At 39.5% G+C, this 14,372-nt stretch overlaps 1 protein-coding gene across 1 annotated transcript; it reads left to right on the top strand.

The window, feature by feature from the left end:
* Positions 1 to 3,725: 3,725 nt before the first annotated feature.
* Positions 3,726 to 14,126, top strand: LOC134350685 (somatostatin receptor type 1-like). The gene has a single exon (XM_063056234.1). It carries the CDS (start codon positions 10,435 to 10,437, stop codon positions 11,578 to 11,580), a length of 1,146 nt encoding a protein of 381 aa, XP_062912304.1. The 5' UTR covers positions 3,726 to 10,434; the 3' UTR covers positions 11,581 to 14,126.
* The last annotated feature ends 246 nt before the right edge of the window (positions 14,127 to 14,372 follow it).

Raw genomic sequence — 14,372 nt, 5'->3', positions numbered from 1 at the left:
AAATTATAAAAGTATTGCTGGTGGGGGGGTGGGAGGTGATGCTGCTCAGCCTTACTGCTTGTGAAAAGTGTTTGATTTTGTTTCTGGTGGTCCTGCTGATGATGCTCTCTATCTGATGATAAGGAGGATTCTAGTGGTAACTGAGCTGAAATGTTACCTCTGCTTCGCTCTCCTCCAATGTTGCATGGCTGACTACAATTTCCCAATCTTTCTGCCTTTATTAAAAAAATAACTTTAGAATGTCTCAACAGGTTTTATAGCTAGTTAAGTAATAATAAACATATAGTTACTATTGCAATGCAAGAAACATGGTGGTAACAATTTGTGTTAGAAATCTCTCAGAACCACAGAGTAACAATCCGCCACAAGACTTGTAGTGAGTTGCGCACAATGTGGTTAATGCACAAACTTACAATACTAAGATTACTGATTGAGGGAGGTTTTATTTCAGCAAGCTACATGAATATTGCAATATTGCTGTTTGCACATTTGATACATTCTTTTAAAGTGCAATAGAAGAATAGTGAAAACAAACACAGAACAACTGAATTAATAGACTTGGTTCCAATCACATTGTGTAGCATATGTAGTACGTGCTTGGAAGGTGAACTATTCAGTGTGCAGTTTCCTGTAGTTGCAGTCCAGTGTTCCTCCAGATGTAGAAGCTACTGCAGTGGAATTCTTGCTTGGACAGCTGCCAAATTGTGAGCTACAGAGTGCTCACACTGTAAATCTGCAGCAAACCTTTCTGGGCCTATGCAACTTTCAGTTCAGGATCCTCAGAGGCAGTAATTCTTCATGTCTGGTAATGACACTGAATGTCAAGTAATGACACTAATGTCAAGTAATAAATCAAAAGAAGGCATCCGTCCACAGCATGTACTAATCTGTCTGAGTGGCGAACCTCAAAACTACTTGAGGCCTGTAAGGAGATCTGCCTGACGACCTTTACCTTTTGTTGTGGAAGTTGTAAGGTACATACCTTCCATGAAATCAATTCCTGGAAGATACTGCTACTTTATTGCAGGCCTATATGACTCATGTGGAACTGCTGGAGTGAACTGCACTGATATTTGGATGACACAGTATTTGGAGTCTGAAGTGGGCATTGGGAATTACAGGTATCCTAGCCTGATGGTTTGATGGATTGAAAAATCTGAAGCAGAGGAGGAATGAAAGAGCCTCTACAGAGTGAAGTGAATGTGCACTCCAAAGTCAGAGTTGGGTAACCTTATTGCCTTGTAATTCATGAACCATAGATCCACCTGTACACCCATATACCCCTAATACCCATGCTTACCCTCGCAGTTTTTGGTAATCTTGCCAGCTATTTACTTTGTCCACAGGGTTTTTAGTCCTGGTTGATTGAATTGCACTTAGGGGAAAAACAGCGAATATCTGGATCTTGCATTCATCTTCCTTTCTCCGATAACTGGTTAATATGTGATTGCTACCAAAAGGGGCTCAGCTTTAGGGTATTCCTTTGGTCTCACACCTCACGCAGTTTATGGGGAACATTCAGCCAAGGAAACCATTGGTCTGCACCTGACCTCTCTTCAATGCCCATCATCAGTGCTTTCTATGCACATCCCTATGTTGCTCATTCTTGCCACTATACAGAATGCACTTGCTGTACTGTCTTGGTTCTGCTGTCAGTAATATTAATGTTTTATTGATATTGGCTTCTCTAGTGCTCTTAGTGTGTGTGTGTGTGTGTGTGTGTGTGTGTGTGTGTGTTGGGGGGGGGGGTCTCCCTGAATAGTATAGAGAATAAACACTATTTTATGAAAAAAAACAGATGTATCAATGTAATGATTGCATCACAAAATCTTTAGAATCAATTAAAAAATAGTGTTCACATAATCATATATTGGTGGAAATCACAAGAGAATTGATTTTGCTCGGATATCTACTTTAAACTCCCTTTCACTTAGTTAAATAACATATGTTCCTGTACATGCTTTAAAGAAATAAATTATAATCTGCTCAAAAGCTGATACAGGTTTATCCTGTGCTATATGTTGGACAAAGGTCGAACAAAAAATTTGCGATTGTTTTGTAGCTTGCTAACTTTCTAATCATGCGCTACACATTAACTCAGAGAGATGTAGAATAGATACTTTGGACCCCAGGTCTCATTACAAAATACTAGTCAGCGCAAACAATTGTTTGAATTAACGCACAAAACTTGTTGGAGGAACACAGCAAGTCAGGTAGCATCTATGGCAATTAATACACAGTTAATGTTTCAGGCCATGACCCTTTTTCTGGACTGAGGAAGACACGAGAATAAGAAAGTGGGGGGAGGGAAAGGAGAGTAGCTGAAAGGTAATAGGTAAAGCCAGGTGGGTGGGGAAGGTAAAAGGCTTGAGAAAAAGGGTTCTGATAGGAAAGCAGTATGTTGGTTTAGAACAATTACAGCCCTGTCAATATCCTGAAATGTGTCATAACCAAAGATGTTTCCTCAGAGCATACTCTTACAGTAAACATGCTGCTGTTTCAAAAAAATCTGTCTGGTCTACTGTATCAAGCTGAACAAACTGAATACAATTGAATACTAGGAAAAAAGGATCAGCCATGATTGAATGGTGGAGCAGACTTGATAGCCTAATCTGCTCCTATGTCTTATGGTCTTATGGTCTTAAGCATACAGACGTCAAGAAATTCTTGTTAGATATCATGTCTTAAAGTAACATTTTCCATACAGGGCCGTGTTCCACACAGGACAGTCTATTGACTCACTTTCAAGTACTCTACAGCTCATCTTCTTATTATTTTTTAAAATTATTTGCATGGTGCCTTATTTTGCATCTTAGTTATTCACCGTCTTTGCTTATGTATAGTTTTTCATAAATTCAATTTTATTTATTTTCCCTTAAATGTCTGCAAGAAAATTAATCTCAAGACAGTATATGGCAACAATACATATTTTGAAAATAAATTTCCTTTGTCTTTGATGTTGTCTCCCATTGCAATAAGTAACACTTGTCTTCTGGATGTCCTTAAAGTGCAATGATTTATGGTACGTACAATACAATATAATTTGCATAAAGTATGTTTCCATCTTGTACTACCTTACTGTTTATTTAAAATTCCTCTTCAAAAGTGCTGTTTTCCTTAAATATATAGATTTATGGTTATGTTTGTTAGCCAACTGTTGTGTTTCAGAATCCATTGTAATCATGAACTGAATCAAATGGTGATGTTTCCTGAAACTGCTTATTATTTTAGTAAGCTGATTAAAATTTTTGCAGGGGTCAGATAAACAGTTGACAACTTCAGTTAAAATTGTTATGAGAGAAATGAAAAATAAAGGGAAAAACAGATACTGTAGCAAAGAACAGCTACAACAATATTTTTAACCTCCTCATCAGTTCTTTTCTGGGATTAATGTATGCAAGAACTTGATGCTTGGCACAGGCAGTGCAGGTGTTATCCCTGATGTCTGACTCTATTTTCCCAAATCACAAATTAACATTGTTATATAGAGTACATATAAAAATGCTTATAAGATAGCTCTTAGTCCTATTGCATTACAGTTTCAGTCAGGAGGCGACTCACATTACTAGTCAATATCACTACGGACATACATTTGTGGACTTTGTTTGCACACATGCTGTTGGAGTAGTAGTTACGTTCCCTCTTGTAATAAATGAGTCTCAAACACCCTTAGAGAATAGTTCTAAGTTTATTTACACATTTTGTATGTATTGTACACAGCTGCTTACAAACATATTAATGATCCACATCATGCACATCTGTTGCATCAAGATCACAAGCTTAGGAACAGTCTATATGGCTTAAGTAATGAACTCATTACATCATTCAAACTCAAGTCCTGAGTTACATCCAACCTTGGTAATTTTTCATGGACCATGGCAGGAAAGGGCAAGAGAGATAGCACTGTATGCAAATAAACACATTTGTATCACAGAGACTAGAGCTGTTATACCATAGTAGGGGGCCATATGCTTCATTCATTCCGTGCTAACATGCTGCAAGAACAATCAATACCATTCCCCTACTCTTCCGCCCCTAGCCGCACAATATCTTTGCTGGTAACAATCTACAGTATAGTTTTTGCTAATTTAATCCATTCAGGAATTTAGCTGTGTTGGATCAGCTAACTTTCCAGGCATTATTCTATTAATGCCCCAATACACTTGTTAATCAGATGGTAAATAACATATTTTCCAGTGAACCTGGTAAGATTATAAAGGGCAAATAGAACAAGGTGAGTTTGAATGGTGTGTAGGGTGCAGGTCACTGAGGGTGAAAGGGGATGGGAGAACAAGAGCCCAGTGTGTGTGAAAAAGAACAGAGGAACCAAGGCCCTGGCATGTTAATGAAGCATGGCATTGGGCAGCCAGTGAAGCAAATGTCCAGGCACTGAAAAATCACAACAACCTGCGGTGGATTATCAGTTTTATTGCGGGTGCATACCATACGGGTGCAATTCTACTCTGTCATCAGAGAGAGCATCCTCACGTCAGTCATCACTGTCTTGTTTGGTACAGCATCCTCTCACAATATACAAAACCTAAAACTACAGTGAACTCTCAGGATAGCAGAAAAGGTCTACCATCACTCCAGGACTTGTACGTGTCCGGGAAAATGAAGCCAGCAGAAAGAATCATTGCAGACTCTACTCACTCTGCAAATCGCCTGTTCCAAAGGCTCCCTTCTGGAAAGTGTTGTAGGGCTATCAAAATAAAATTTCACACCACCTTAAAAGCTTCTTCCCCCAGGCAGTTAATATGGTCAACCACTCTGTTTAGACCACCTCCTACTTATCTATCTGTTACACCAGTCGCTACACTGCACTCCAAGCACTTTAAGCCACTTTTTATAATTCTGTTTAGATTGTAAATTGTGTTTATTCACATTTCATTCCAGATCCGTACTTCTAAGTTTATTTTATGTAATTCCTTATTCTTTATAATTGTTGAATGTTGTCATTTTTATTGCATGTCACACCAACACACCACACAGCAAATTCCTAATACATGTAAATGTATACGGTGATTGATGATGATTTTTGATCTTTTCAATGTTTTCAGTATGTTTCCCCATTATTTTGACCAATCATCTTAAATATATGCGCACAAGTTCTTGATCTTTCTCTGAAAAGAAATGCTTATTGCTGTTCTTTTTTTTTTCATTTCATTACTTCTGTCTAGTTCCTGGTAGTCACAAAGCACTTTACTGTTAATGAAGTGCTTCTGAATAATAGACATTGCTGTGATATTGAATGTGCGGCAGTCATTCGAACATAAATACCACAAAGGGCACATGGGATGCATCTGACAGGAGCGCGCAGAGACCCAGCAAAAGAAAAGGCTATAACCCATTTAAAAACCACCTATCTGACATTGACCACACCACTCACCTCAAAACCACAGTGGAAGCAATTCAACTTCAATCCCAAGGGACTATGAAGAAGAAAGATCAAATAGCTATACTGTAGCAACAAATAACAACAACTGTGATGATGTCTGGGTAGAGGCATGATCCTAGAAGCCTCCTTCAAGTCAAGTTGAATCAAATCAAATTTATTATCATATGCACAATTACAGCAAGGACCAAGTACAATGAAAAGCTTATTTGGAGCAGCATCATGGACACATAGGCTCAAACAGCAATGAGCAAAACTTAAGTTATACAGAATTTATACACAAATCACATGAGGTAGTGAGGAAAACAAGACTGTACAAAAGAAGACATCAGTTCAACAGAAAACACAGAGACATGTCTATGCTCACACAAAAAGCGGTGCTTAGTTTTCCATTGCCGAGATAGGGTGAGGGTTGTGCAGGTTGATTGAAGATCCTGATGGCTGTAGGAAAGTAATTGTTCTTGAATCTGTGGTGTTGGATTTTGAACTTCTGTGTCTCCCGCCTGATAGCAGCAATGAGAAGTAAATATGTCCTGGCTGATATGCTCCTTGATGATTAATGCTGTCTACTTGAGGCAATGGTGGGGAGAACTTCAACCATTTCCCATGTCATGGGAGGAGATTACTGGGCTGATGGAGGAAAAGGTTCAAGGACATGTCTCAATTTGCCTTGATTCCTGGTAATCTATGGCCCACAACAATTTAAAGTGTTGGGAGTGCTTTAGCAATGGTACTGGAAACATCTAGTCAATGGATGTGGAGGATACAGAACCCCAGCAAATGTGCCATTATCCAAATTATCCACACACCTTTGCTATCAGACTGCTCCTGCTCCATTAGTAGAAGAACCTATGTGTCCCATGTTGGTGTCAATGGCCACCTCAGAATAAACAAAAACAGAGTGAAAGTAAATCCTCCTCAATCCAGAGGAATGGCCCAAGAAGGGAAGAAAAAAATATTAGTGAGCACAATGAAAGATCTACTGCTTTTCTCACTAGTGCCACCAATCCTTTTGCATGTGCCTAAGCAAGCTATTTGGCTTCCTTGATTTATCAACTCATTCAAGATAAGACCATTCCAACAGTGCAAGATGCCTTCAGTTTAGAGGCTTTAATGTAATTTTAAAAATAATATTGCAGATATGGGAATTCAGAAATAAAAACAGATCTTGTGAGAAGCACGCAACAGCTCAGATGGTATTCCTGGAAAGTGAAACAAAATTAACATTTCAGGTCAAAGACAACTGCAAATAAAGTAAGTATACCAAGCTGTATATTGGCTAACTAATAAAAATCAGCATTAATAATACCCATTGTGGATATTAAAGTGTTAATAATAATCTGTTTTGGAGAAAGTATAGAGGGGGTATCAGAGGTAGGTTTTTTTTTAACACAGAGAATGGTGGATGCTTGGAACATGTTGCCAGGGCTGGTGGTATAGTAGGTACATTAGTAACAATTACAAGATTCTTTGATAAGTACATGGATGAAAGGAAAATGGAGAGCTATGTGGGAAAGAAGGGTTAGATTGATCTTTGAGTTGGTTTAAATGTTGGCACAAAATTGTGGGCCAATGGAATTATACTGTGCTTTACCGTTCTATGTTCTATGTTTAATAGTCATGGGAGATAGATTTATTCAACATATATCTATATCATTCAGACATTACCCTCCACAAACAAAAGCCTTCCAGCTCCATTGTCCAATGTTCTCACAACCTTTATTACCAATTACCCTATTTATTGTTCTTTATTTCCTCACCTGTCCAGTATTTCCAATGCTGAATGGTCAACATTCGGAGTTAGAGCAAATACGGGTGTTTCAGTTAGTTTTTGTTGCTCTAACAGAATCATTTTCATTGTAGTTATGGATTGTGATTTTACTGGTCAAGAATGATGAGAAGTGCAAATATCAGGGCACGTTAGCTTATCAAATGAAAACAAAATAGAAGGCAGTGTATGTCCAAAAATAATTTTGTTTTGCATAAATGTTCGGGAAAAAGAAAGGATGTTGGATTTATTTTATTCTATGGATAGCCCTATATGTAGCAGGGGTTGGGCTCATAACTTTAGTAGCCAGGGTCTGAGGAATATGACAATGAATGTATTTAACTTAATACCTGGGCAACTCTTCTAGGTGACAACCAAACTATTCTAATGATGGCATATTCAAAACACCATATAACGCACCTACCAATGGAGTTAGTTTATGGAGAGATGATTGAGGAAAAAGACAGATGTAGTGGGCAGAAAAAGAGGTTCAAAAACTCCCTTATAACATTGCTGACCCATATCATCTGGAACAACAAGCATTGGATCATCCTATTTGGTGTACCCACATATAAACCAGTGCTTAATCAAGTGAGGGAGTTATCATGGAGAAAACAAAGAGGAAAACGGATTCTCAACAATCAAGAATGATTGGTTCTGTAGCATCTCTACACCTTTGTCAAAGTCAAAGTCAAGTTTATTGCTGTATGAACATGTACATGTATCAACAGGCGCAATGAAAAATTACCTTGCAACAGCACCACAAGAACGTAGTGTCAAATATGCACAAGAAAAAACATAAATTAGTTATAATTTTTACAAGAAAGAGCACAAACTAAAGAAAAACAAGGTAAATTTTAATGCAAAGTGATCAAATTTGTCATGCTGTCACTAATCTGCAATGATTAGGGCTGTGTCAGATGGTTCAAGAACTGAAAGGTTGAAAGGAAGTATTGTTCATGAACCTTGTGGTGTGTGACTTCAAGCTTCTGTACCTCCAGCATGATGGTAGTTGCGGGAAGATGGCATGGCCTGGATGGTGAGGACCTTTGACGATGGATGTTGCCTTCCTGAGACAGCACCTCCCGTAGATACTACAAATAGTGGAAAGGGATATGTTTATGATGTTTTGGGCTGAGTCCATTATTCTCTTCAGCTTCTTACCTTTCTGCATATTCAGAATACTCTACCATACAATGATGCAATTAGTCAGGATGCCTTCAACAATGTGAACTTTAAAGCCCAAACTGAGCTTATCAGTCATCCGCACTTAACAGCACTACAGCTCGATGTCATACGCTTACCCAAGAAGGACTGATAAACAATACATCAAACACTCTCAGGTTGGAGGAGCAACATGTCATATTCCGTTTCGGTAGCCTCCAAACTAATGGCATGAACAATTATTTCTCCAAATTCCATTAATTTCTCCCCTGCCCCTTTTCTTTTTTTCCAGTCCCCATTCTGGCTCCCCTCTTCTCCTTGCCTTAATTCTACAGATGAAACTGTCCCAAGTACCATACTCTTTACATGTTATTTTTATATATATATATACAGAGAGAGAGAGAGAGAGAGAGAGAGAGAGAGAGAGAGAGAGAGAGAGAGAGAGAGAGAGAGAGAGAGAGAGAGAGAGAGAGAGAGAGAGAGAGAGACTGATTGCAGATGTGCAATAGGGAGAGTCCCACCACATTAAATTCCCAGGGTCTATGTTTCTCTCCCTCTGCATGCCCTGCATGCCACCTTGGCTGAACAGAGGAGGACTTTTATCAATGGAGTAAGCCAACTGGGCTGCTCCAAAGAGTGCTATTGGAGGTCATTCTTACCCTCGGCCATTAGACTCCGTAATAAATCAACCTATAACCGGAGAAGTGATGACCCCCTCCTGTTAAACTGTTTGAAGTAACTTATTTTTTTATTATTTCTTACTTCTCTTCTAATATTTATATACTTGTATATCTGTGCACTTGTAATGCTGCTGTGTCGCTGTAATTTCCTTTGGGATCAATAAAGTATCTATCTATGTATCTGTGCTTGGAACCGATTGCAAAAGCAAAAAAAAAAGAGCGGCGAAGCAATTTCCGGGATAGGTCAAGATCTGCTGGAAATACTCAGCAGGTCGGGCAGCATTTGTGGAGAGGGAATCGGAAAATCAACCTTTGAGGTCGATGTCCTTTCATCAAAAATCCCCAGTAGAGGCGTAAGAGACTGCAGATGCGGGTACTTTGATCGACTACAGATGCTGGAATAACTCAGAGGAAAATGGACAGTCGACGTTTTGTGTCGAGATCTTTCTGGATTCCTCTGTACTCTGAAGTTAAACGCAAGCCAGCGCGAAGTTTCTTGGAAGGGAATGGTACAACACCTGTGCACGTAATGCTGTTGATTAAGGTGAGAAGGGATCAATCGGAGGCGAAGGAATTCTTCATATTCCCTGGATTCCGTTCCGACTGCTGGCATTTATTTGCACACTGAATTGAATGTATTTTGCTATCAGAAGTTTGAATGCAGGCGTGTATTTCAATACACCTGAAGACATAGGAGTCTGTAGAGTCCGGAATCCGGAGCAACAAACTATAGTATCTGTTGGCAGAATTCGGGAGGTCGAGGGGCATCGGGATATGATGTAGGGTTTCCACCCAACGCTGCAGCCCATCCGTTCACCATATACATACTGCTGGACCAGCTGGGTTCCTCCAGCAGATTGTCTGTCGCGTTACATACACCTGTTCTTAAGCAGTAGGAATAGTAATAGTCACGGTATGGAAACAAAATAATGTTTTTAAAACGTCTCTATCCAAATTGGTTAAAAACCTCCCTTTTGTACTCTAGCAGATCTGTTTAACACTTAAAACAAAATGAAATGAAAATGTTGTATATTTATCCGCTGTGTAGATAGTTTAAGTTTTAAAGATTCAAGACAGCACACCGTTGAGTGGATGACGCAGATTTGTAGGTAAATCGCTGACTTATTCATTCATCAGGTCTTATATTTAAGGAGCGGCAGAAGCGACCAACGAAAGCAGCCGCACTGCACACACACACACACACACACACACACACACATCACACATCACACACACACTGAGTCGCAAGTCTTCGCTATAGCAGTACTCTCAGTCTGATAGAGACCGATGGCCGGAATCATGGCTTGTTAAAGTCAGAGGGATGGAAAGAGGCAGAGGAGGGAAAAGAAGAGCGGCAGGGAATATTTTTTTTTGGAAAGACGTCAGAGGGTTGAGGGAGGGGTAAGAGGAAGGGGTACCAGTAGAAGATGAGTACGCGTAGTTTTCAGTTGCTTTCCGACCGGGACACCACAGTCCAGGTGGGTTTCTGGAATGGGTCCAGCGAGCATTTGGATGTTGTTACGGATATCCCCTCCAACTACTCGTTCGACGCTTACCAGGAAGAAAGGGATGCTCGGATGGTGGTTATCCAATTCATTTATGCCATCGTGTGTTTGGTGGGACTCATCGGGAACTCCATGGTTATTTTCGTCATCCTGAGATACGCCAAGATGAAAACGGCCACCAACATCTACATTCTGAACCTGGCGATAGCGGACGAGCTCTTTATGCTGAGCGTCCCGTTCCTCTCCGCTTCGGCTGCCTTACAACGCTGGCCCTTCGGTTCGCTCATGTGCCGCACCGTCCTCAGCGTGGATGGCATCAACCAGTTCACCAGCGTGTTCTGCCTGACCGTGCTCAGCGTGGACAGGTACGTGGCAGTTGTCCATCCCATCAAAGCGGCAAGGTACAGGAGACCCACCATTGCCAAGATCATCAACATCTGCGTTTGGATCTTCTCGCTCATTGTGATCTTGCCCATCATCATATTCGCGGGAACTACGCCCAGCGAAGACGGCGGCGTGCACTGTAACTTTCTTTGGCCCCAGCCTTCCTGGTCAGTGGCTTTTGTTATCTACACTTTCCTGCTGGGTTTCCTGATCCCCGTCATTGCCATCTGCCTCTGCTACATCCTGATCATCGTGAAGATGAGAGTGGTTGCTTTGAAGGCTGGCTGGCAGCAACGCCGACGGTCCGAGAAAAAGATCACCCGCATGGTGTTGATGGTGGTGACTGTCTTCGTCATCTGCTGGATGCCTTTCTACGTTCTACAGTTGGCCAACATCTTCCTCTCCCTCAACACCACGGTCACCCAATTGTGCCTTATCCTCAGCTACGCCAACAGCTGCGCGAACCCGATCCTTTATGGCTTTCTCTCTGACAATTTTAAGAGATCCTTCCAGAGGATTCTGTGCTTCCGTTGGCTGGAGAACGGCACCGAGGAGCCAGTAGATTATTACGCCACTGCGCTAAAGAGCAGAGTGTGTAGTCCCCTAGAATTTCAGCCGGGTAACGCCGCTTCTGACCCCGTGTACAGGAATGGTACTTGCACCTCAAGAACAACCACCTTGTGAATGTATTGAAGTTTTGTCCTAATAACTCTTGACAGCCATTTTTTTAACAAACGGGTTAAATATATTTTACTAAAGATTTGTCTGTTGTCGTTGTGTTATCATTATTATTGTCAGTGTAAGCGTCTGGATTGTGCAGTTTGGTCTCGGCGAGAATACGATGTGGAAAATTCCGTGTGTCTCTAATATTGCTCTCCCAAATGGGCACAGTCGGTCTCTCTCTCTCTCTCTCTCTCTCTCTCTCTCTCTCTCTCTCTCTCTCTCCCCCCCCCTCCCTCCCTCTCTTTCTCTCTCTTTCTCTCTCTTTCTCCCTCTCTCTCTCCCTCTCTCCCTCTCTCTCTCCCTCTCTCTCTCTCCCCTCTCTCTCTCTTTCTGCCTCCCTCTCTCTCTCTCCCCCCCACCCCCACTCTCTTTTCCTCTCCCACCCTCTCTTTTCACTGTGTGCCCGACTCGCTCCGACTATTGACTATATTCTTAGGATTTATCGACAGATTGCTCTCCTGTTGTTAAAGAGTCCAGTATATGTCTCTTTCAAGTCTAATTAAGATTTCCAGTTAGCTGCTGTTGCGTTCTGGTGCGCAATATTAAACCATAGAAGTCAATCACCAAACCGGTAACGTTTTTGTCTCAAGCCATAATCACTAAATGCTTCTGCTGAGGAGTAGTTGTGTTATAGCGGTAACCTATTGATTAAGATTACAGAAGCGAAAAATGTATTTATTTATTCTAATAGTAGCTTGCCAATTATATTGTGACAATTTAAGTTAATTTTATCATAAAGCGCGCTAAATTTGTTTCAAGAGGAAAGGGGAAAATACAGATTTCTCCTTTGATTATGTGGAACCTTTGCCGTACAAAAAAGGACAGAGGCTGAATGAATCTCCAACAATCCCATTCGACACGAATAATGATGTGCAAAGTTAGAGTATAATGGACAGCTTTTATCTCACATATGGAATTCACTTGTTTTCAGACATTATAATCATAAAGTTATTCAGACACTATCCTTCAGTAATCTTGTAATATTCAGTTTGCAGAAGTGCCTGAATAATTCAGACAGCTAACAGATTGAGATCATGTTAAAGGATCACCTTTCAGACAGAAAACTGTTGCTTGGGAGTAACAGAAAGCTTTTCACTGTCAGCACCTTATCAGCATTTGGCGTTCAAAAATTATGTGCATGCAGTTTTCAGAATGATGCATAATTAGGCAATTACAATCAGGCAGTTTGAAGTTAATGAACAAAAGCAGCATCAGATGTGACACAAAATATGCCAAAATAGAAGGAAAAGATTAGTTTTCATTAGATTTTACTGTTGTCTTTTCGCTCCTAAAGATTACTTGAATTGAAAAGATAGAAGGCTGGTTTGGCTGAACTCCCCTCTGTCATAAACGAAATCTATGCACTTAACTTATTACAAATCCTAAAGACAATCATGGTAACCTTAGAATAAACTGTTCTCCCAATATCCAAATGTGAACTCAGTGGTGAGTGACATATTAAAGTATGAACTGCTTGTATAGTATTGTCTGTATTAGAGTTAAAATTTATACGAGATTCTGCAGTAGTAAACAAATTAATAGCCATTTTATCTGGAAGAAATCCCCTGATCCATATCAAATGATGCACAGAATCTTTTGCATCAACTATGAGAGCTTTGGTTTAATGTCTCATCAACAAAAAAAAACCATCACCTCAGATTGCAGCAATCCTGAGCCCTCTCTCTGAAGTATATCTTGCCAAGAAGCAAGTTGTCCTTGTAACCTAGAAACAAGTGTATAATCACTAGATGTCATTTATCTCTGCTACTAATGAAGCATCAAATTGTGTAAAATAGATTCTTTCGGTCATCAAAATTTCCTTAAGACTGTTATGACTATGATAAATTTAGAAGAAAGAACTGAATATTTCCATTCATTTATAATCAGATTAATAAAGATGTGCAGAAATGCAGGTTAAAAGATATATAAATATGTGCACTACAATAATTTAGTCAATGAAGTAGACTTTTAAGTTTCAAGTTTCACCACTGGGAGATTGGGAAATAAAACAAAATAAACATTATACCAGCATTGAATACAGCATTCATCTGATACTGAAAATTTCCCTATCTTTTTTTGTACATCTACCAGATATTTAAAATATTATCCTTGCACAAGCCAAATGTGTCTATTTACGTGTGTATCAAATTGTTCATGTTGACTCAATTTTTTTCATTATCTTGTTGCACTTGAAGAAATTGAAAACTTCGAAGGGTTTAAAATTGCCTTTTAATTTCAGAATTTGTAAAATATTATGCATTTGTGTGGCTCCAATAGTGTATGTAGTTCATAATATATTGGTGAAACTTAAATAGTTTGAACAAATTAATATAAAAATGCAGCCAGATTTTCTTTTTGCTTTTTTATTTGGTAGACAAATTCATGTGATTTGAATTAGATTTAGATATTATTTATTTTGAACTATGTTATCAAAGATCCTGCAAAGGAAGAAGTATACATTAATATAATTATTTCTACTTTACATCATCATAAATAATAAAAGATGAATGCAGAAACAGTGCCAATGTCTCTTCTTTCCTGGCTATAAATATTGCATTCTATATTTAGTAATGGTGTTTAACAATGAAGAAAAATAAGAGCATTTTACACAATTAAGTTGGCAAAACCTGGTGTTTTATGAAGAAGTTATTTTGATGGGTTTTGCATTATTTTCAAATATATTTTGATTGGTACTCTGGGTTGTCGACACCTAAGCCGAGAAATACTACAAACTTGTTGAGTTCCAGTGGAGG

Source organism: Mobula hypostoma, chromosome 8 (assembly GCF_963921235.1).
Source record: "Mobula hypostoma chromosome 8, sMobHyp1.1, whole genome shotgun sequence".
NCBI classification, from domain to species: Eukaryota; Metazoa; Chordata; class Chondrichthyes; order Myliobatiformes; family Myliobatidae; genus Mobula; species Mobula hypostoma.
Note: the sequence above shows the minus strand (reverse complement) of the source record. Positions and strands in the feature narration are given on the sequence as shown.